The sequence below is a fragment of the Caloenas nicobarica genome, chromosome Z (genome assembly GCF_036013445.1).
Source record: "Caloenas nicobarica isolate bCalNic1 chromosome Z, bCalNic1.hap1, whole genome shotgun sequence".
In the NCBI taxonomy this organism is placed as follows: Eukaryota; Metazoa; Chordata; class Aves; order Columbiformes; family Columbidae; genus Caloenas; species Caloenas nicobarica.
In genome coordinates this window covers 94,509,149-94,533,971 of record NC_088284.1, presented here as the reverse complement: position 1 = coordinate 94,533,971, position 24,823 = coordinate 94,509,149, and the positions used below count along the sequence as shown (strand labels likewise).

At 41.8% G+C, this 24,823-nt stretch overlaps 1 protein-coding gene across 1 annotated transcript; it reads right to left on the bottom strand.

Moving 5' to 3' along the window:
* Positions 1-214: 214 nt before the first annotated feature.
* On the bottom strand, positions 215-17,499 carry MCOLN2 (mucolipin TRP cation channel 2). The gene is made up of 13 exons (XM_065656390.1): positions 17,340-17,499; positions 14,144-14,317; positions 11,140-11,284; positions 10,472-10,559; positions 10,222-10,318; positions 9,663-9,762; positions 8,967-9,082; positions 7,429-7,578; positions 5,994-6,095; positions 5,758-5,880; positions 3,019-3,225; positions 1,562-1,677; positions 215-251 (listed from the first exon to the last, which is right to left on the bottom strand). The coding sequence occupies exons 1-13, from the start codon at positions 17,493-17,495 to the stop codon at positions 215-217; spliced, it is 1,611 nt and encodes a 536-aa protein (XP_065512462.1). The 5' UTR covers positions 17,496-17,499.
* Between the last annotated feature and the right edge of the window lie 7,324 nt (positions 17,500-24,823).

The following is a 24,823-nucleotide window of genomic DNA, read 5'->3' as shown; positions in this document are numbered from 1 at the left end:
AGAATATAGAGTTCTTCACAGCTCTCCTCCTGGTCAGCCAGCTGATGTCATATTAGCAGCTTTTCTCCTCCCAACACCTTAATTAGGTAAGATTAGTCCATTCACAATGAGGCAGGTCCAGATAGTGGGTTTCATTGCAATTTGGAGAATTATTCTTCTCCATACAACTATGCTTTCTTTGCATATATTAGCAATGAACTTCAATGTGTAATCATCAATTAATAAGTATCAAGTTGTCATCACTCTGTTGTCTGCAAAGAAAAAAATTCACAATTTTTCATTCAGCAAGAAATGCAATAGGAAGTATTTACTCATACAAAACCAAGCTGAGTTATGATCCTTGCATTCTGTGCTCTCCCATTTCAGCATAAAGCTCTAACACCTGCACAGGGACAATCAAGCAGGAACAGCTTCAGTAGTAAAAGCTCTGGATTTGCACTACTGCTGCCAGGCTTGTGCCCTCAATACTCTGCAGTGTATTACAGTAAAACATATGCTCAAGCAGACAAAAACCTCTTATCCTGCACAATGACTTTCATGTGAAACCTGAAGCTGTACCTGGCTGGAGTTCTTTTTAACTAGTTGGCTTTCAAGCGTTCACAGCAACTGCTGGGATACCCGCCCATCATCATCTCACGTGCTCCTTTTCGGCTATGAGGTTTCCCTGTGCCAGAGTACATCCAAAGCATAAAGTTGCATTTCACAGAAGCCTCAGCACATAAGTAGATGAGTATCTTACTGCTAAAATAGCATTTGTTATACCATCTGGGATTGAACAAGTGTTCACCTTCAGCTCTCTTCCTTCTCCCATAGCCTCACTTCCTTGCAGAGTGCTCACAACCATTCTGTGCACAAGCAGGAATTCTCCTGGACTGCCTAGGGACAGTGACAAGAGCCTTCCACTCTCAATCAGGGATTCAGAGGTGTGTTAGGTTTCCTTAGAAATGGAATTCAAATAATAAAGACTTCCAGACCAGCACCAGGTGAGACATTCACCTCTCAACAACTCTAACTTAAATAGGACCACTGCTAAGACCTCCAAAGGCTCGAGTTTGGTGGCAACCAGACATTTACAAGTGTGTTTCCAGTACTCTAAGAGCTGATATGGAATGAGTTTGCCTCACAGACACAGCAGAGCTTCAGGATAAGTACCAGTCCTTGGCTGAATGACATTCTCTTGCTTTCTGCTACTACGCCCAGCCTAGGGGAAAAGCTTTTTAGAAACAGAAGACTTGCAAACCCCTAAGAAGCAGAGACTTAGTTTGCTCTTGACTCCTTGGCAGTTGCATGTTATAGCCTACAGTCCTCCCATCAACTTCCACCAGTTTCTGCATGGTAGTTTTGATATGAGCAAAGCACTTAAAGCATGCTTTTAAGCTCAGAATCGCCACCACTGCACCATCAGTAGACTAAAGATCTAACACCAAGTAAAACACAAGAGGAACAACAGATTCCAAATATTCCATGGGCTGAATTCTGGATGTTCCAGCATTTGTGAAACTTTGCCGCAAGAAGTTAACTGGTGTATTTAATGTTTTTATTGGAAGTACAGCCTACTGACCTCCTACAGCAGCAGATGAATGGCATGGAATTCCTTTCTTTTCTGTAACCAACACTGCCATGGTCTTTTAGAAATTCATGTAGATCTGTTACTGGAAACCCACTTTGTTGGTATTTCTGAAAGAGAAAGTACTTTATTTAAAACGCATGAGAAGTTACTGGCCATGAAGTGTTCTAAATTTTCCTCTACAGTGTGATAGACAAAAACCAGACTATTTGGTTCATTTGGTCAGTATTGCTGTAGGAAGAAAAAAAAAAAAAAAATACAATCCCGTCCCAGAAGTACCACATTTGTAGTTGGTGGAACAAGTCAACCTAAGTGACATAAAATTCATATTATTCTCAGATTCTCTTACATTTTAATTGGCTGTCCACAAGACCAAGCTGGTGATCTCAAGTTGTACTAGCACTGATTCTCTCTTGTTCACATCAGCTGCTGTGCTCCCTGCAAGTGTCCTAGGCTCATTTTCCCCAGGAACCCCAGTACTGGATTTGAAGGGCCCCAAAGTGGATGTTCAGTATTGCCATGCTGAAGAAATGCTCTGCAAAACAGCAGTTTATCACACTGAAATGGCTCCCCATTGACCCACACAAGGTGCTCGGAGGGAAGAGTAACAGTAAAACACTGTTTTGCAGGTCAGACTATCCAATAATATAACTCAGCTGTCTGTGCATCTGAGTTTTTGAGCTCTCACTCAGTCTGGAAGTTGTGGTTCATGTCAGAATAGCCTTGTTCTGCTGGTCTGTTTATCTGACACTAAGACAAGAAAGGGACAAGAGCTGAAGAGGATGATCTGCATTGCCTTCCCACCAGTTACTGCAGCTACCAGGAGCACAAAGGAGAGACAGCACTGGAGGACAAGAACAAAAAGGTAATTACCAAAGACTTCATTTCACTTTCAGGTAGTTTATACTGGAAATGGAGAGTGCAGTTTTAAATTGAACGAGAAGTAGTGGGTCTTTTGGAAGACATTTCCTTTTAACCACACATTTCCAAGCAGTACATTAAGCAAGCCATTAAGCAAATGAATTTACAATTATCTGCTTGGCCCTTGCCACGCTCCTGTCAATGGGTTATTCTCAGAGATGCCAGCAAACCCTTCCTAACCTCAGCTTCTGGTGCCACAAGAAGAAGTGTTCACTCAAAAGAAGAATTATTCAGCTCTTTCCACTCATTCTTCCACTTGTGTTTCCATAAGCTGTTACATTTTGAAGCCAGGTGAAGCAGCAGAAAATACAAAACTGGGACACATGCTAAGGATGATTTACAAGCCAATTATTGCTTAGTCATTTGGATGACTACCCAGTCATCCTCCCAATTTCACCACAGACTAAGCTACCAGATTTCAATAGTCTCACCAGTCATCATAACTAATGCTAGATCGTATGGTGTTGAGTGACTAACAAGAACAAATACAAAACTGATTAGAAGTGTAATGGGAAAGAAAAATGTTTTACCTTTATGGTGTCGTAGGAGTCAGTAATGAGAGCAATAAAGAGGCTGAGGATCATGTATATAAACAGACTAATGAAGGAATACAGATATAACCGACTGAACACCCACACCAGTGTGCTCTTCTGTTGGATTTGAGCAAATGTTGCAAACATATCATCACCGTTGACCAAAGAAAACAGACATTCAGCCACTGTGTTCAGATCTTCAAACTAGAAAATAAGTACAAATTATTAATAGAATGTGAAGGTCAAACATCCAGATTAAAGGGAAAGTTAAAGGTGTTATAAAAACAAAAGTAATTTTCTTCAGGGTTTTACTCATAGCAGAAGAAAAAAGCCAACTCAGCCAATCAAATGCTACCACACTTCCATTCCTGTATGTTCGGACAAAAATATACACGTCAGTAACAGAACCATGCAGAAATATAATCTTGGCTAAGCATTATACATTGACATTAGAAATAAGAAGATTTATTATTAAAAAATAAACTTGTGATGCTCAACAGGCAAAACAGCCAGTAACTGACCACTAGAGAAAGTTTGTTACTGAATTTTAAGCTGTTTTAGACCTGCAGAAAAAATATCGTTCTGTTTGCCAAAGCATGTAGATTAAGGGGTTTCACAGAATCTATACAGTAAATCAGCAGCGTTATGCTGGGAACAGAATCCACATCCTCTGGTTACCCAGCTCTGCAGCATTACTGGAGTAGGGGTAATAAATCATTATTGTATTAAGAAGTTAGAGATAGCATGTAGCTTTCTGACCTCAAATGATCTGAACTACATTTGTCTGGTGAGACTATCATGTATCTGTCATTCAGAAAACCCTGAGCTGTAGGTAAAAGCTACTAAGCACGTCCTGGACAAAATCATGGTTTAATTTCAAGGACATCCTCTTAAATTCTTAACTCCACTTCCCCAAGCAGGAACATGCCCCGAGGCTAAATTCTATTCAGCAACCAGGTAAGTACGCTTCTCACCATCACTCTGTGCCTCCAAATAACTGGATTTGTTAACTATACTTTACTTGACAATATTAATTAATGCACAACATTTTAACGTAGTTATTATCAATGAAGCAACCTGACTACACTCACTTTAATTTTGGTACTATATTGACAACAAGATGTCAAGGGGCATATATTTGTAAGAAGAACATAGTGTTGCACATGAACAGTAGGTCTGGCCTTACTTACGGCTTATCTTTTAATTAATATTTTTACTTATTTTTAGAGCCATTATAAGACTCAGCAGCACATTCTCTAATAAAGGGTCCATAGCATGGGTAACTCTTGAGTAACCTGCAAGTTTTGATTCATAGGTACAGAGAGAAACCTGCTAAGGATTGCTCACTTACAAGCCCCTGGATTGACATAACACAAAATCCAGGGTTACCACTCCCTCTCTCTGTCTGCAGAAAAAAAAAAAAAAGTATTTGTATGGTTTTGAGCCAAGGCCTTCGGTTTTGGAGCACAGGGATCTCTCCTCTCTCCTGCAGACCTGCATAGCAGAGAAGGCTTTTCCCATTCCCTACCAGGGATGCTCACGCTGCCGAGCACTTATCTGGGCTCTACACGGTGCCACATCGCCTTCCAGTGGGGACCGACCAGAATGGGAAACTCCACAGCTACAGCTGCCTTCCTTCACAGGGATCTGGGAGATTTAGCAAGAGGTAACATCTTCACAGATAAGCATATTATTGACTGCACTTCCTTCTGCTCAGATAATTAGTGTACTTGCTGCAGGGAAGCTACAACAGTATTTATGCTGTGCCTGTTATAAACAATTAAGTCTCTAGTATCACCAAGGATCCCACAGATTACCATGGAGAAATGTATTGTCATCAACTTAAAATACGTGCAGACTGAACAACTACATCTCTCAAAGCAGAGAACTGTATTATGTTAGAGGAATCTGAGCTCTGGGGGTGCAAGAAGCTGAAGGAAGCACTGCAGCCTGTGTCTCTGTTACAGTATATACTGTGTGTAATCAGAAATCGAGAATGAAAAGTCATACATTCATTACCGATTAAAGGACATCTAGAATTTATCACAACAGGAATGTGCCTTTTTTTAAACTGTCACGTAGAGCATCTGCCAAGAAATAGCAAACAAGCTTTGCAGATTTTTTTGTATGCATTTCAGAATATACAAAGCCTTACTGCTGTATCCAGGTTTCAGATAAGATGAAACACCAGGCACATACTTTGATACCAACCTTAAACAAAACAACACACAAACACAAAAAAACCCCACAAAAACCAAACCCAACACACCACAAAAAAACCCACAAAAAACCACACAAAACACAACACACAAAGGAAGCAAAGTAAACAAGACAAGCATTCATCCACTCCTTTATGAGCCAAGATTTAAGAACTGAAGTTACACAAGGAAGATTTGGAAAAACAAAGTCAGAGTCAAGGAGATTCCCAGAAATGTCAATGGAGAGCTAGTGCCTCTTTAACCCAACTGAGCTGGGATTGCCAGAAGAGGGCGAAAGAGATAACAGACCAATTTACCTAAAGTCCCCAGCCTGAGTAAACCTTGAGTTCAAGCACACAGTGAAAGCAAGAACACAGTTTATTTTGCTAAATGGAGTAGGCGAAAGGAGGTATACATGGAAGAACTCCCAAGTTAAAGCTTTCAAACAACATGAATTTAAGACCTATTTCTGTTGTTACAACTAAGAACTATATACACAGTCATTCACACATCATTAGACCATAAAAGGAGTACATACCTTTTCATGATAAGGTCCCAGAACAATCCAACCACAGAAAGTATAGCCGAGATAAATCATCCCAGCACAACAACAAAACCTTAGCACTTTGGGCAATGACGCCTGCATAGTTAAAATGAGCACCTACATGTCAGGGTGGAAGAAAGGAGAATGGGGGAAAAGCCACAAGTTAGGGAGGCCTGAGTAAGAGTGATAACTACATGCTTTAATTGTTGAATATTTGAATCCAGCCTTACATTGTAGGTTTGAAAATATCCCAGGTATCTGATGACTCCAACCCAGACAAACAAAGTTGATGTTCCAAGTAAAATGCTGCAGACATCATAACTTGTGAGGTTCTGAGGGATCCAAACAGAGCAGGTGGTCAAGTTACAAAGCAGTAGGTATGTCAGCTTGACAGCTATTCAAGTTTCAGCAGTTCAAAAAAACAAAGCAGGGCAGTTCAATACTGAAAGGATGTTGCTACATCAAAAATCAGACCAAAGTGAACTGCAGTTATTTACCAAGATCACCCAAATGCAATAGTGCTGCAAATGAAAGCACATCTGCACTGATATTATTGTAGTTTTGCATGAAGAACTAAAGTCTTTAGCTTGGTTATGACACAGTTTTAAGATTAAATTGGATGTCTCCAAATTTTTGTTTTTAATAAAAATGTTAATATGTGCTATTGTTAGGCAAACAAGCTCTCATTCACTATTTAGGAAAACATGAGCCGTCATTTAAATGAAAAGCGAGCCTCAGGACTACAGCCCTTTCCATACTACATGCATTTACATCTCTGAACAGGCTGCCAGCTATTCAGGGCCTGAACATCATCTTTGCTACCAGTGAAGTTTATAACCAACTATACTTGCATTTTACTTTAGAAGGCTAGAACTGTTTGAGGTAAGCATGAGATACCCATCTAGCTCAAGATTTCCAACCCTCATCCGCCACTTTGCCATACAGCTGGAGGTTCTCAAGTGCTTCCTCTGAAGGCCACTCCGGGCATCTGCCCTTTGAGCCTTAGTACACATACAGCAGAAGCAGCACACTACCTACCCTGGTTTTCCCAGAATACAAAGTTTTGTGAACACATGAATTGCTCTACAAAACACCACCACCACAAACAAACCAACCACCACAAAAACCCCCAAACAAGCAAAAAACAAAACACCCAAAAAATAACACACACCTCACCAAAAAGAAAACACACACACCACCCCACACACAAACAAAACACAAAAACCAAACAAAACAACCCTGAAGACCTGCCAGCTAGACAAAACACCTTGATTTCTGTAAGTCCAGACTGGGAGGTCGAGGTCCCAAGTTGGGCTTTTTTCTGTTTGTTTTTGTTTGTTTGGGTTTTTTTGTTTGTTTGTGGGGTTTGGTTTTGTTAGAAACTGTCTACCCACAGTTCCTACACCAGGGATCAGGGGATTTATCACTGTGGAAATAAGATGTTTAAATAGCTTGTATGGTCTTACTGAATGACTTTGAGGAAAAGGGACTGAAACCAGCTATCAGTCAAACTAGCACTAGGAAATGAACTAAAAAAAAGCACTAGCGAAAGTAAATAAGATTACTAGTGACTATGATAGCTCATTTCCATTTGTCCCTAAGTTAAAACACATTACATTTGGTTGTAACAAGATTAGTATTTTATCTGAAGTATTAAACTCTCACCTTGGCTTTTATTTCCATTTTTAGGATTGACCCAATGATTGTCATCACATCACTGATAATTACTAGGACATACCATCCATTTATGAACTCCAGGCGGTCAGCATGACAGACATGACGCTTATATTTCTCCAAGAAGAAGTTCACAAATCTCTATTGATAAGCATGTAGATGTTTAGTTACAGGTCACCTTAGATGAAAAATATGTACAGATGCCTTGGTAGTATAGCAACGCTCAACTTTCACATAACCCCTTTCCCTATAGTAGCTGATGGAATAATAGCTTAAAACTCATTCTCAATTGCAACAGAAATAGTAAAAAATAAGATTGGTTTAGGCCAGTGAAAACCAACTTTTCACAGAACATCTGACTTCATAACCAACCCCCAATAGCCTAACACAGCTTGTTATCCCTTTTTTAGCCCTCCCCGCAAAAGTTTCTATCAACCTCCAACAGAGCAAGGCCACTCAACTAAAGGAGTGAAAAAGAGAATTAGTAACTCAAATACAACTATAAGTGAAGTGCTCTCATTTCCAATAGACCTGATAATATCACTTCCCACACTCAACACTGCCTATCTGCTTTCACTTGCTCTTTTTGGTCATGAATAAATGCTGATGTCTCTATTCCTGACCACAGTTTGACAATGCCTTTGCTGAATTGTGTCCTCTTCACGCTTGTCTTGTTTACAAGCTACAGAAAGGATATATCGAACAAGATAAACAAGTACCTGTGCTTTCATACCCTACCTATCCTGAACTCTTCTCCCAACTCCTATAAGCCACATACTTGCAAAGTCTGTATCAATTAACAGTTACATGCTGGTACATCTCAGGGCACAGCTCGTGTTCCTACATCAGTATTTGGACCGAAAGAACTGAATCTGCATATATGAAGCTCTGCAAGCAGCTTGAGGTGAAGTTGGACAGGGTTAGTCTCAGTCCGCAGAGGAGGATGAGCAGAGAAGGTGACAGCAGGTGGTGATCAGGGGTTGTGGAGGGAGAAGGAAAGAATAACTGAAAAGGGGTGGATCCAGCCCCAGAAAGACAAAAAATCCCAACCAGAGTTAGATTACATGCCACGCTTTACATTTTCTCCAGTTAGAGCTAGCTTTGAGGGATGTTCATTAAAGCATCAATTTATGGGAAGACTTCTATGGGAATTCTACTCTGAAGCCAGGGAAGGAAGAATTCATGTTGGAATGTGCAGGATGTGTGGGCTGTTAGCAGCACAAAGACTCAATTTTTTTTCGTGTAAAATCCTGGACAAAATCAAGGCCTGGACAAAAATGTAAGTCTCTTTTTGCCCTTGAAATACAAAATACTTTGTATTACAGCACTACACAAACAGAAGTAAAAACCCATTCAGCTAGAAACTGGTCAGAGACACCTACACATCCTTTCTAGAGACAGAGATACAGTAAGAGAGCAACATCGTGCAACAGATACACTACTCAATATTCCAAAACACATCATTTGACAAGACTAGTAGTAAACTAGACAGACAAAATAATCATTGAGATTACGAGCACTGTACTTACTTTTTGCAGTCTCAAGGCAAGAACAATGGATCGTGTACAGAGGATGAGAGAAGCAAAGCAACTTAAAATGACAAATCCATCAAAGACTAGAATATACTGAGTGTTTTTCTGGAGAACTGTAAAGAATCAAAGAAAGGAAGTAGAGTTAGTCATTTCACATCTCTCTGAGCACCCCTTGTTACAAAACATCACATATTTTGCATTCAAACATTCTCACCCCATAAACAGATGGGGTATAAGAAGTATTCTTTCTGCCACTACGGAGACTGGGCCACAAGAGTGAAAGGCATGTTCATGTTCTTCAAAATAAAACCAAGAATGGGTATATTAATATAAGCATCCCCTTTTTGCACTAAGTTCATCAGTCCGTCTGTACTCCAGTGTTAGAACTACACAGGGAAAGAGAAATGTAGACTTTGGTCCATACCAACATTATTAAATTAAAGCAAAACAAGAAATCCCACCTCTCTTATTTCACGACCTGCGATCAGAAATTTGTTTGACTTTCTATACTGTATTCTTTTCATCCACAGGTTTACAAGCCATCATGTGAACCCAAATCAGACGTTTTCCTTTGCTTACTCATATCAACTGATGAACAGGACAGGGAATGTCTTGCTAGACAGATTGTTATAGAGCAGGAGAAGTGACAGGAGGAGATGTGCTATCATGCAAACACACATGCACCGTACTTACCAGAGCCAAATACGTGCCAGTCTTTACATTCTTGAATATCAGTGTCGCTATCAAAATAAATTTTGATTTTTCCACTGTGGGCTCTGTTATTGAAAGTTATCTGGAAATACAAGAGTAGATCAGAAATGAGGTTAACGAAATTTCATTCCATAAAAATCTTGGTAAGTGCTTTGGCATAATATGCATTAATATTTGTTGGTCAGGTAAGCTTTGAGAAAGATATCACCATGAGTGTTCATATAGACATAATTTGAGGACATGTCACATATAGCACAAAAAGCAGTATTCCAAGCAGCCGAACTTCAAGTTGAACCCTTAGAAGAATAATGATGACTTATCTTCTTCTCAGGCTGTGAAGTTACGAGCTGGAATATGATACGAAATAATATTGTCCCATGGCAACACCATTTCAGCAACCTTTGGGAAGGAGGGCTAAGGGCAAAGACATGCTCAACTGGTTTTGCCTTGCAGCTGAAGTATAAGGATGATGACTACCCCTCAGCTTAAGATCTTGTTATAATATATAGTGTTGGAAGTGCCATACCCCATATCCACTTACAGTATTTTGAAATGCATAGCAGTCGGGCAATTCACGGGCATGGATTGTCTGTAGAGCAATGCCTTTTAGCTTGAAGGAGATTTCAACCTGTATAAGCCTGAATGTTTAAAAAAAGTGTATAAATATATATGTAAATACACAGAAACACACATACACAAAGCAAGGAAGCTGCACAACTCAGAATCCACCATGTTCATATGGAAAGACAAAGTTAACAATTAAAAAAAAAAAATCCTCACCACCACTTTACCTGTAAAATTCAAGATTGAAAAAAGAGGAGTTCAGCTTCAGTTCAGCCCTCTTACCAGCTAGCTCCTGGGGCTTTAAAAAGATACATTCTGTAAATAGAAAAGGAAAAGCTGTAACCTTAAAAACTTCACATAGAAAGCAGCATAAAACTGAGATAATCAGGTTGAATGGCAAGTTCTAATCAGGCAAAATGTTAATTTTGAGCAAATCTATCCATAGAGAGCCCCAGCTGGTGGGATCAGAACCAGGTTCATGCAGTAAATTTTGAGAGGCTAACAGCAAGGACTCAGCCCTGAGAGGTGGTAAGGACACCCACCTACCAAAGGTACAGATAAGACCAGCATCCAGAATTCTGTATTTGAGCTTTCTGCTTGGAGCAGGGGCAGGGCGGGGGAAAAACAGACACACAGAAAAACCCAAACCAAACAAAATAAAACAACAAAACCAAATACACACACAACCCACTAATGACAGCAGTTGAAAAGAGCTTCCTATAGTCTACACAGTCACCATTTCTAAGCAGGTAAAAAACAAGAGGGAAATAGACAAAAGGCATGTTTGTGTTCCTATGATTGCCATGCAAAAAGCCATTGGTTTTAAACTTTACTAACTTTACATCAGAATGTAAGTACTCCACAGCAAGACATTTTTAGTACAACAATACTATACCTGTTTCAGTAGAAACATCTATGTTCAGTGTATCATTGGAAGGAGGCATCGTGCCTTTCCTGTACTGTTGTTTACAGATTTTTAGACCTGATCCTTCATGTTCATAACCAAGCGTCCCCAGGGATATGTTCTTTAATTGCTTGTACTAGTTTAAAAACAAAACAGAAGTTACAGAGCGAGTAGTCTCTTTTGCATTAGATGGTAACTTGCCATCTCAAAGTTATGTGTATCAATACAGCTTTTTACCTTTACCATAATCTTTACTTTCACATAAAGTCTGTAAATTGAGAGTGGATAGCTCACGGGAAGTCAAGAGGGCTGCTGGCCGCTAACTAGTAGTGATTGGCATCCTGGTGACATGGTGACTGGGAGCCCAGTACCTACTGGGCTGCCTGCAAATGATGACCTGGGTGCCAGGCCGCAAGCCAGCAGACAGCTCTTAATTAGATTCCTGGCAGGGACTTCAATGCAGTATTGCTACTAACTACACACAGTCCTGGAATATCTTATGTATTTATCTCAGGAAGGTGTTAGTTTTCACACCACTTGAAACTTGATTGCTTTATGCACAATCCAAGTCACAGTTCTTATCAAACCCACCCCAAGAGTAAAACTGAAGCTGCTCCCTGTGTGACTACAGAAGAGGGAGGCCACATATTCACCACATAACCAGCAACCGTGGAACATACAGAGACCTTGGGCAGCCTCCAAAAGTAATTTAACCTGCCTGCTTCGAACAGAAGGAACTGAAAACATGCCTGTGAGGAAGGCAGTTTCTTTTTCACTTATTCTAAATACAGCAGTCACCTTCTTCATATGTTACGACATGCTTGAAAACAAAGACTAGAAGTTGAAGTGAATAAAGCAAAGCCAAGTCAAACACTGTCCACACACAGATCAGCCCTTAGCACCACCAGTGAACTCCATTAAAGGCCAGTCCTCTCCTGACTTGCCTTCCACACGTCCTCAGTATCTGCTGGAAACAAGACACCTCCTCTGATCCTTGGAGTCACAGCTTCCAGCCCTGCACAAGGAGCCAAACCCTGGGGCACAAGCTCTTCCACTGGTTCTTGACTCCTCAACAGCTGAGGAGATCAATGACTAACCACAAATACAGTTGTCTGCCAGCCCAGCTTGGCACCAGCTAACACTGTTCAAGAGAAGCCAGACAGACCCCTGGCCCTTTGAGGAAGAAGGCATAAACATCTAGTAATTCATTAGTTTTTATCATCACCTCACCGAGTGAAAGATCTCGGGCCAGCCTCCTGTCACAACATTATCTCAAAGTAAACTAAGGAAGCCAAGTCTGACTAAGGCAGGTCAAGTGAGTGGAAACAGTAGTCAGTCACAACTCCACTTCCTTCTGAGGGCATCTCCAGATCACTGCATCCAACAGCCATGGCTCTGGCCACGTGTGCTCTCAGGCTCTGCCTTCCTGACAGTGGAGCATGTGGCTCTGTGTTACTCACATGCCACTTTCAAACAACACTACAAAACAGTAAAAGACAAAATTCCCATTTCCACATTTCTAAGTAGCCTCGGACAGAGTAGCCAGCAGAACATCCCAGTCCTCCAGACTCCACCGCAGGCATGGTACAAGCATAACAACTCCACACGGCTTCTTTGTGATAGAAGCTTCCAAACTGGACCCAGGAAAAGAGTGAGGAAAAGCTGTGTACTCTTCCAAGTGGAAAGTATGTTCATTCCTTTTTCTTTCAGAGTGTGAAAATATCACAGTGGCATATTATAGAAAGCCTAAAATTCCATTTTTACAACTTCAGTTTTGCTGTTCACTATTACCATCTTCTGTAATACCGTATCCTTCTGCTTGTCCCACCCCTTCAAACCCCCAACCACATATTTCAAAGTAAAACTCAAAACACCAAAACCTATGGCTTCTAGCTGCCCATCTCGAAACAACAAAAAAGCATTGTTTTTAGCTCAGTAGCCAGCAAGCTTGTCTCCTCCTGGAAGGCATCCTTTAAAAAAATAATTTAAAAAAATCCACCCCCCAAAAAGGAAACACTAGTCAATGTTTGCTTGGAGGCACACTTTTTTAAAGTATTACACATGATAAAAGCGCCTCAGTAACACCACAAAACACTAAAGAACCCAGATTACACAAGTTTAAATCTCCTTAAAGGATATGTCTACAGTTATACATAGACATTTTATGAAGTAACCTTTTTCTGATGCCTGTATCACACATTGGCTCATTCTTGAGGATATAAAGCTATTATTGCTCTAGTGTCTTCTATCTGGACTTCACCTCAGCCTTAGTGCCTACAAAAGAAGGAAAGTGAGACAAAGCAAGCAAGGAAGAGAAAAAAAGCAGTTTATAGAAGAAATAGTGGTGATATTGAGAGGAAATGAAAGGTGGTTTAAAGCCACTTTCTGCTCATACCATGTGAACAGTTTCTGGGCTTATCATCATCCTCAAACACAAGAGATGTTTCATTTTCCAGACACACACTCATTCATCTCATGACTTCTAAATGTATTAATATCAAAAGCAAAAATATTTACTGAATTTTCATCCTAGATTTATTCACTTTCCTCCCACAATTGTAAAGGGACTGCTCTTTAAAACACCATTCCTAACCAGGGTGAGTGCCCCTACATTCCTGGAAGTACTGTATTCCAAATTGAGGCCTCTGGCACTCACTACAAAGCTGTGATTCAGCATAGCAGTAAGCACAAATTTTTTGAATACCATGCATAGGTTTATTCAGGCCCATAGCTCTTCAACGTAAGACCTAAACAAAAATTCCAGTTCATGCAAAATGACTCATTTTCAAACTTTCTGCCTTTCAGTACTATGCACTGAGTAAAATTTCAGTTTAGATTTCTCCACAAGAGACAAAAATGCAGACATCTGCACTCAAAATTCAGGATATGCCACATATGCTGACTTGCTGAAATATCAAAACTGAAGTCCAAAAATGGCAACAGCAAACTAGAACCTTTGGCTTTAGTACTGTCCATTATAAACACACACACTTACCTGATTAATAACATAAAAAATGTTATCATAAGCATCCTGCTGTGTATATATACTGCAGCTGTAGTCATCTTCATCAGCTCCAGTATAGCCTTTCAGGAATAGGTGTTTAAAAGCAATAGTGTTTTCCTCTTTGAATGAGACCACCAACTGGTTACTCAAACCAAAAAAAATAAGCTGGGGAAAAAAAAAAAAAGATCAAATTTGCATTTTGAACACTGGTCAAGCAGTAACATTTTTGGAAAGAACTTTGAATTATAATAAATACAAAACAAAGGTGCCTGTTACTGTAACTCTGCTAAAATATGAGGAAAAAAACCAAACCTGATAACTAATGCCATAAGACCACTAAAGTCAAGGTTGCCATATGTAGGCTAAGAGAAACAGAAATCAAAGTCTTCTGCCAATTCTAAAACTTACAGTGCAGCAACTACACAGCCAACTAGGTCACTGCCACCTTTCACACATCCCGGACCAACAACTTTAACTGGAATTTTCCAAAACTTTTGTTGAGGATGGAAATGGCAGAAGACCTAACCCGCAAATACAGCCTGCTACCCCAGAAACACCCTGCTTTGCTATGGAACTAATTCCTGCACCTTCTTCCTACCTCTGGCATGGCACAGGATTAGAGCAAACCTGTGTGGGACCCCACAGCAACAAACACCATCACCTGCCTGACCCAGGTGCTGGTTAAGGAGGCTGTAATAAGAATTGGTAGACAGCAGAGTTACTACTCAGGATTTGTGTTGCCCTACCATATGGATGCTCCCATTCCTACCACCACCAAGGAAAACATAAATGGAGCACAGAAGCTGAAAAAAAGGAAAAAAAAAAAGTAAGCAACGAGAGTTTCTGCACAGGCATAGTAGTAGGAAGATATCCCAAGCCCTAAAGAGCTAACTCTTCACCCTAGGTTTAAACTGCTTACTAACAGCAAATGTGAAACTGTCTCATTAAGCATGGAGTTTCCAAGCCCTACAAGAAACTGGCAGAAGCAGAGAAGTAGTAAGAGTGAGAAACTGCAAGCAAAAGAACTGTGAACTTAGAAATCCCCCAAAGCAAACAGACTGGCTTCACTAACATCCAAATTCCTTCACGCAAAACAATAGAAGCTGGAAAGCACGCCTATTTTTTTTCCCTTTCACTGGAATATGCCATCTTCTGTCCTAGACAGTAATTGCTTAGATCCGGGCCAGGCTAAAAGAATAGATGCGGCAGGACTATTTTGTGTAAGGCTATTTGGTTGTACAGTAGTCACAGCCAGGACAGAGAAACAGCGATGTCAGGTTTGACAGATATATATATGTCTTCAGATTCAGAACTGAATACTCAAACCAAGTTTTAACTAAATTATTTATATCTTCAGTTGACTGCAAAAAAAAAACCACTGAGCGCTACAAATAAATCTGCAGCACTCTATTTAGTATTGCAAAAAAAAAAAAATCAGGGGTCTTCCAGCTGCAATACAGAGAAATAAAACATAGTCGGGAAGGTTTCCTCAGGGGACTCCCTAGGGGATTTCAGCATGGCATTGGATTAAAACTCCCTGTATAGGACTGAAGCCTCTTCTGCTTTTCAGTCAGGCACAGACACCCCAGCTGCTGCAGCACAACACAGCAGCCGCTAGTGCCACAGGCTGGCACCAGGCAGAGGCAGCTAGAAGGAGGCTTAACTTATTCCAGGTTGTCCTGCAAGGGTACTGCCCTCGCTCCAAAGTACAGAGGTGCTTGTTGAACCGGTTCATTTACTAGTAGCTCATGTTTTGAGACCTCCCTTCAGAGCAGCAACACATTTTCCTTCAGAAACTCAATTTCCCTCTTCTTGCTGACTACCCGCCTGGCATCTGAGCGAGACCTGGGGCTGACAAGAAAAATCTTAAGCAGCAACCCAAAAAATGTTGCAGCCTTTGAAAGCCAAGCAGCAGAGCACTCCTTCTGCTCATACAGGTTAGTGGGAGACTAGAAGAGCAGACAGAAAAATTACATGTTCCGTAACTCCTCCAGGAATTTAAGTCAGTATGTTAGGATAGATTGAAAGTACTGCACCTTTTCAGAGCCATGTAAAGTTGCATTTTGTCTCATTACTCACACACTAAGGTTACTGCCTATCTTTGAAGAGAGTGCAATAACCCACATCTGAGGTGCAGCTGCCAGTGAAGCAGAATGGGAAAACCTGTCCCCTTACGCTGCACTCACACTGCCCACCCCCTCCTCCCCTGCACCTTAACACACACCCTGCTCCCAGCAGCTCCCGCAATCTGGGTCACCATGTGCCAGCACGGGTATAAATAGCCCATTTCAGCCAGCCGTGCTCAGACAGATGGACCACAGCTGCAGCAGAGGACGGACCTGCTGCCAGCAGGGCCAGCGAGCCCGCCCCATCTCTCCAGCGGGGAGATGAAGGGCGAGAGCGGTCAACAAAACACAGGGACACACACACTGGGATTACACTTCGTTCTAGCGGGCAAGACAAACACAAACCTGGAATCCTGCAACTCAGCATGTTTTTAGGAGTTGTAGATTTAGCTGTGTCAGATATCAGAATCCTGCATTTCAAAACTCCGGTTAAATAATTTCTACTTGTACGTGTGTCCCATTTTGCTTCCCTAGACCTGCAGTCACCATTTCTTATTGGACTGTAAATTAACCAACTGGACTGTGATACAGTACAGCTTAAAAACTGCCCTCTTCTTTGGTTCCACCTCTCTAGGTACATGACTGTTTGAAATGCATCATCTGATGGCAGATGCAAGGGGCGCATCTGATTCTGCAGCCCCGTCATCCCCATCATCCCCAGAGACTGTAGCATTTTCACACTGAATTCACATTTCAAGTTTCTGACCAGCTTTCAAGAAATACCACTTTTGAAACAGTCCAGTGAAACTAAGATCTACGAACATAACAGGAAGCGGAACACAGAGCAGTATCGGGACATCAAGCCTGAAGACAGCGTTACCTTAAAACCAGCAAAATACCTGGTCAAATACTGCCCCAAAATCTCCAGGAGGCTTTTCTAATTTAGTTTGTTATTCTTCCCCCTCGACACACCTTTCATAGTATTTTTTTCTTTCTGGACTGAAGCAGGAAGTTCAAGTCAGTAACAAATATCCAGGGATGGCAACGCCCCAAACCACAGACCTGCTTCTCCTGCACATCACTGCTACACCTTCTAAGAGTAAAAACATAGGAAGGATTACCTGTGTAGTAACCATAAGTATCTTCAAAATCTGCAAAGCCAGTTTCCATGGAATTTGACGTCTTGCTCTGTATTTTTCACATGGGTTCATGAAGTAAAACTTCAAATCTTCTTTCAGAGCTGTCTCTTTTAGATCTAAATCTGACTGAGCCATCATATTTCTGCCATAAATAATAGGTTAATTAGAAACCAACAGAATGTTTTGGCAGACAGTTTCCTCATATTGCAGTTTCACCTCAGATCACCACATGACATGAAAGGTCTGTAACGGTTTTCTGTTTGTTTCACAGCAAAATGCAAGAAATATTTCCCTATGATCACGTCATTAAAAATCATTCAATCACATTAGATCACCAAAACACAACATTTACACAACTAATTCTCAGGAAATAGGCATTAAATAAGAGGATTTGTAATAGTAACAGCCAGTCTACATTTATCTCTTTCTTAAAACTAAATATTTGAAATAAACAGAGGCCACTGTTAACACATTTCTCTGAATAACCCCTATTCTACCACCAGAAAAAGGTGTCTTAAAAGACTAAACAACCAAAGCAGGCTTCACAGCATGCTTCTGCTGTGTACATGCAGCTTTAACGGCTAAACTCATAGGCATTCATTTATTTAAATACCTGGGCATGTAAAAATCAGAGGAACAAGCACAGAGGACTGTTGTTGTAGGTGTCTTAAATCACTAAGTTTCTCCCTCTCAGCTGAACAGGACATTGAAAACATTCCCCTTCTCCTCATCTTTTTAACCCTGTTTTCCAGTACCGTAATTATCAGAATCTTCCTACTTCACAAAAAGATCAGAACCAAACTTATAATTTTTCCTCCCTCCATGTGTCAAGGTAGAGCAATCATATCCGAAACTGGCTACATAAGCTGATTATCAGTCCCATTTACCACCCAGAAAATTACTTCCCATGTTCTGAATTTTACAAAGGACAATATTTTTCTCTCAAGGTCAAAACCAAAAGCATAATTTCCAAGTTTTCAGATGCATTCTTAGTTATTTTGTTCTCACCTGCCTTAAGTGTATAGGTATTTAAGCCTGGACTGTAGACAACAAAGCACATTTGATTTGCTAGAACTAGCTCTCTCATAAGAAGAGAAATGAGAATTAAAAAACACAGTAAAGTCAACACTGTGGTGTTTCCTCATAAGAGGAACTGAAAAAAAAAATATTTTTTAACATTAGAAGCTCAAAGGTTATCTTTATTACACAACCTTAAATCAATCATTCATGAAGATGATGGGAGGTAGGCCGATTTTGGTTTTGAGACAGGAGAAACACTGGAAGGTTTTTAAGAAAAATAAACCATGACGTACATCTCTCTTTAAATTTATAATAAAAACATATTGGGCTAGTTTTAATAAAGTTTAAGATATAAAAACCTGGAAAAATTTAAACACATCTGACAGAAAAACACATCATAATTACATCTGTGAGTATTGTCTAAGGAAACGGGTACATACATACTACAATCCTGCACTGACACCCAAAGACATCGCTGCTCCTGTACCAGCTTCTCTTGAAGGGGCAGCACCATTTGTGTGAGTACACAATGAACAAGACCAAACCCAGACTGAAAGTCATAGGAGTAGGTGGAAAAGAAAGAGGAAACAGAGCGAGTTTAAGCTGGATCTGGTCAAGACTTAACACATGAAAGTATGACATAAGAACCACTCCAAGACTTCAGCAAAATCCTCCCGTAAGTTTCCAGTAAAAGCATATTTGAAGCAGCAGATCTTAAAAATCAAACAGTAAACCTTATAAGAAACACTGTTTCCTTTGACATTCAAAAATATACCATGGAAGACACGGTGGTTTTCTCCAGAGTTATCTTTCACGCCCATACAGCTATTCTAAAAACCTGATGGTGACTAATAACAATACTTTCACTTACACAACTCTCACTTAACTCCGCTGGCTAGGGATTACTTTTACTGATGCCCTTAGCTGTAGAAATTGTAAGGAGGAAATTCGGCCAAGGAAAGCAAAATACTTTTTCAGCTTAGGAGGAAGAGGCTCAAGCCTGTATCACTGTTGGGCTTTGTCTTCCAATAAAGAACAGGCATTCCCTGGTGTAATATTAAAGAAATAATTCATTTGGCAGTAGGTGAAATACAGCATTGTTTTCTATTCCATTAATTTCCAGAATAGATTCAAGGTAACATCCAAATAAACTGCACTAAATCTGCAGAACTAGAACCTTCAACTGAAAGATTAAAAAGAGCTAAAAGACTCTGAGTGATTAATAGTGACTTGCCTCATTTAAAGCAATTTATCTAGTTCTCCCAAATGTTTATTAGCCTAATAATCTGGAAATAAACCAAACAAAGCACCTAGCTCAAAACAAAGTAACGGAACAACTCCATTCAGACACAGTAGTGTAATTAACACCACTTAGTAAGTTTCAACGGCATGTTTTGTAAAGTACTGATACAAGCAACTTTTGTGAATGAAGACTAACTCTACCATGCATGTTTAAACGCATATCCAAGTGTCATTAAGTGTTGTGCATCACGAAGAATAATTGTTACTAATTCAATGCTAAAAGCTGCGTTAGGATAACCACCATTGCAATGCTGTATCCGGTAGGACAACCTGTTTGGATATTGTTTTGTAGTGAGGCACTTTAAAGCTCAGAACTCTATTCAACGAAGAGGTTTCAACAGTAATGACTACCATTTACAGCTACCTACTTACTAAATAAGAGCTCTTCACCTAGCAGAAAAAAGCACCATTGAATCAAGTAGCTAAAAAGTGATAAAGCACAGGCTCACTTAAAAAAAATAAAAAGCAATTCACTGCAGGAGCGACACTAGCAGTGTCCATCACAGATCTGTACCACGAACATTTATCTACCAGAACTCTACGACTTAAAGAGATATTAACAAGATTGATGGGGAGGGGAGAACGAATAAGGAAAACAAACGAAACCACAAAAAGCCCACACACTGAGTTGGGTTCTACATATCAGACTGGGCAACCCCAGCTTCACTTTAATGATCTTTTCTTAAGTTCACAACTCGCTCAGAGGAGGGCATAGCCTAGCACTTCTCAGGAGAGCAAGCACCAAGAAACTGAGGAAATAAAACTCCTTTCACACAGCTGTCAACGTTACCAATCCCCAAGTTACCGCAGGAGCACTAACAGCCCCGCTGCCAGAGCAGGCAGAGCAAGGGGCATACGAAACACTGCAGCTCCCGCTCCGGCGCGCAGCAACCGGAGAATGGGGCAGGACTATAGCTGCTGGACAGCGGGACAACGCGAACCCCGAGAGGCAGAGCGGAGAGGACCTACCTGGTGCAGCAAATTTAAAACGCGAGTTTGAGCAACACCTGGGTGAAGGCTAATCAGGTGGCCGAGCGCTGCGGGGCGGGGGAAGGGCTCCTCTCCAGAAGCCGCCCATCCCCGTCCTGCTGCGGCGGGCACGCCCGTTATCGCGGCCACACGGCCGCCGTGCCCCGAGCAGGGGCTGGGGCCCGACCCGCGCCCCGGGGCGCTTCGCTCCCTCCCGCTGCCGCAGCACAGCCCTTATCTCCCGACCCCTCCCCACCGCGCCGGGCGGCGTGACCCGGGCGGGCAGCGCCGCGCCCGGCCCCGGCCCGGCCCGCTCACCCGCTGGCGGCGGCCCGTCCGCCGGGCAGGTACTTGAGGGAGATCTCCATGGGGCCGCGGAGCTCGGCGGCCGCTGCCCGGGCAAGGCGGCGCGGAGCTCCGGCAGCCCTCGGCGGCCGCTGCCCCGGCAAGGCGGCGCGGAGCTCCGGCAGCCCTCGGCGGCCGCTGCCCGGGCAAGGCGGCGCGGAGCTCCGGCAGCCCTCGGCGGCGGCCGGGGTGAGCCGACGCCGCGACCCGAGCGGCCCAGGCTGCGCAGCCCCGTCCCGCCAACGACCCCGCGTCCTGCCCTGCCGGCCGCGCCGCCTTTATGGGCCCGGGCGGAGGAGGGCGCCCCGCCGCACACGTGCCCTGCGGCCGCCCGGCAGCGGGTGATGTCGCTCCCCTCACCCTCTCTGCCCCCTCGCAGCGGCCAGCGGTGCCCAGGCTCGTGTTCAGGGAAGGAAGGCTCGGTAGCTGCTGTTGTAGGCGAGGAGACAACGTGCAGGGAAGACTCTCAGGTTAGATTAGCTACTACAGAGCTGGTCCTTCTGCAGCTGAAAAGGTACTTAGTTCCTCAGAGGATGTGGTTTCACGTGGTTACTCCAAGCGTGGGTGTTCAAAACAGAATATAGACTTATAGGAGTCTTCATTGCAGCAATGGTGAGCTCTCTGCGTGCCCACTCGGTAGGAATGGGCAGTGTAGGACTCTGACATAACACTCTCGGATGATGCCGTGTTTGGTTACAGTCATTATGTGAGAAAATGGAACAAAAGCCCAGACAAACATCCATGTGCAGCTACTCAAAATTAGCTGCAATAGCATTGTGTCAGCTCATGCATGACAGGTTTCTCAAGGCTTCCTCTGAAGCAGCTGGTATTAGCCATGGCCTCAGGCAGGATGATGCCCCTGACAGAAGCAATCACAGGCACCTGTTTTTCCCCCATCTGCCAGAGATAAATTATGCCTTTACACATTTTTATTGGAAAGGTACGAGCATATCTGGATTTGATTTCTTCCTCTTGCACACTGTTTAGTTGAGAATATGCTTCTATCCAATATGGAAACTGGTACTTAGAAACAAGTATGGCCCCCACCTCCCTCTTCCTCTCCGTGTAACTTCATTCTGTTGAGAGATCTGAGCTCTGCTGAAACAAGAAGTTCTCACTACCTGGGCACATGCAAAACATTGGCATTGAAATGAGCCTTGATATGAAACCAGCTGTTACTCAGGTTTAGCACTGAGCAACTTATTTTCATGAGGAAATACTGACTATCAGTATTTTTCAGGAAATTCTTTTCAGAGCCCAGAATCAGACCAAACAAAATCTCTTACCCCTCCATGCCTTCTTGGACAGCACTGGAAGTCTTGTGTTCCTTAGAATGGCATTTTGAAGCATAATGAGTTTATCTGATGCTTTATCTGCTTCTTTGCTCTCTCCACTTGCATTTTACAGTTCTATCTGTGCCTGCTTGATTGTATCAGCATAAAGATACTGATGTCTCCAGGATGCAGCGTTACATGCGTTGCTAGCATTGCTAATGTTGAGATCACTGATACTGTTGAAGTCATGAGGGCTTTTTTAGACTAAGATCATTGTTATACTTGACTCTGCAAGGCCATAGCCAGCACACAAAATAAGATTAAAAAGCCCCACCACACACGCAACAGCAGCAGCCACAGATCTCCTGACAGAGCTGCACTTTGATTCAAATGCAGCCAGCAGGCTAGAAAACACACAGTGGACTGGCAACTTCTCAGGTGAGCCTGAGAATATCCTGAACACCAAGGCTTAAGCAGGTCAGAAATCTGGACAGCAAGCACTTAGATTGCCAGTAGCAATACCAAGGAGAACGATACCTGTTTGAGTGTCTTGTTTTCTTTTAAAACAAACAAACAAACCAACCAACCAGTCCAGAGATATCAGATACATAACACAAGCAGCATTATTTATTTTTCCAGTCAGAGCTGGACATTTTGAGCAGGTGTAAGCCAGTAACTTGTCAGGGTACTGTTGTTCTTTTCCCGATGTAACAGCACTCCTGGCCAGAGAAATTCAATTGTTACTCTGCCAGCTTTATAAGCAGTTGTCCCTTCTTTTCCTCCCACCCCCTCCTATCCTTTGCTTTACATGTCCATCTCCTAACTTAAGATAGCCCTTCCCCCAGCTTCACACTGTGACCGTGCCCATTACTGTTCAAAGGCAAGTTGCCTTTCATCAACCGTTTCCTCCCCAAGCCCACACAACTGCCAGCAATGCTGAATTAAAAGCTGTGTAGTCCAGCAGGCCGTGGTTTTCACTGAATTTCTGTCTCAGTTGGTTGACTTTTTACCTGTAGCACAAGAACACCTCATTACTTAAAAACTCTAACAGGGATTTCACTGCAAAACAAGCTTCACAGAGAAGTTTGCTCTTCAGGCAACAGAAACCAGTCTTCAGTGGAAGATTTCTCCTAGTAGGAATTGGACAAATCTGTATACAATATCTTTTCTTGCTTTGTGGTCACCCACTGTAGTTTTCCATGCCTCGTGCTCATACTGCAGGCTTCTATTAACATCATTTCTCTCTGCTTCTATAAAACTTCATAAGAATTTGACATTTTAGAGCTTTGTCAATTTTTCTTGAAATTTGGTGCCAATTTCATAAGTTAAGAGTGATGAAGCATATGCTTTGCCCCGCTTCTGAATGAAATCAGGCTATTATTTACTGTGTAACTGTATTGGCAAACAAAGTATTCTATAGCTGCTTACAAAATGCACCCACATTTTGAGAAAATTGTTAATCTTGGCTTTCTCTTAACTCTATGAAAACGCTATTTTAATAGAGGCTAAGAAGCCAGCCTCCTGCATTTCAGTGCTCGCCATCCTTGTCAGAATTCCTTGCACAAACTATTTTACACAATAGCGATACGCACATTGCATAGTGTGTGTTGTCGAAATCCATAAGGAGTTAATTGTGTCAACAGAAAACATGGTCACTTAAATATTTGCCTTGATTATCCTTGAAAAACTTCAAAAGCCTTCAATCTTAGGTGACCGTTGGAAGACAAGGACCTCAATACAGGAAAATTTCAGATACTGTGAAAAATCTGCCCACACCTTGCATTTGGCTTGCCTTTGTTGAATTTAAACTTAATGTTATGTACAGAAGCATTTTTAGTGGAAGGTTTAATACTTGCTTACTTGTTTCTATGGCAAACTCTGAAATGCTGTTAAACAGGATCAAAGTGGGAACAGGCCCTCACCCGGGTCCACAGGAACTGTCTTGACTACAGGAAATGCAAGTTCACACACTCCATACACTGTTTCCTGCCAGAAATCGCATATTGCTATAAAAAAACCCAACCTCCTATATTAACTTGGCAACATATTTACCCTTTAGATGAGTATTGACACACCCAATACTTACTGCAGCTGGAAGTGTTTATTGTAGCACATTTACAAAGTGTAAACATTCAGACAGAACATGTTTAGTGTCCTCCACCTTGGTGCACAGCATTATACACTGTCACGCGCAGCTACAGGAATGTTGCTCACAAATGCAAATTATCTAAAACATGCTTCCCTTTGGTTTTCTATTCCAGTCTCAGAGTGAATAGGCTATAGAAACTAAGGCATCCATTAAACGGTATCACAATCAACAAAGTATATAAACTAAGTTGAAAAAATTGAATTTTTATAAGATCTGACGTTTCAGACAGGCACTGGCACTACGTGGTTATTAGGCTGGTAAGAAACATCCAGTTCATAAAGCGTGGAGAGATATGACTCTCAGAGACATATCTTATGTGTGTTTAACTTAGTTTACAGACAGGTTCACAGACACATAAAGAAGAAGATTTCAAATTAAAAAAAATAGATATTTTGAAAGTGCTTTTG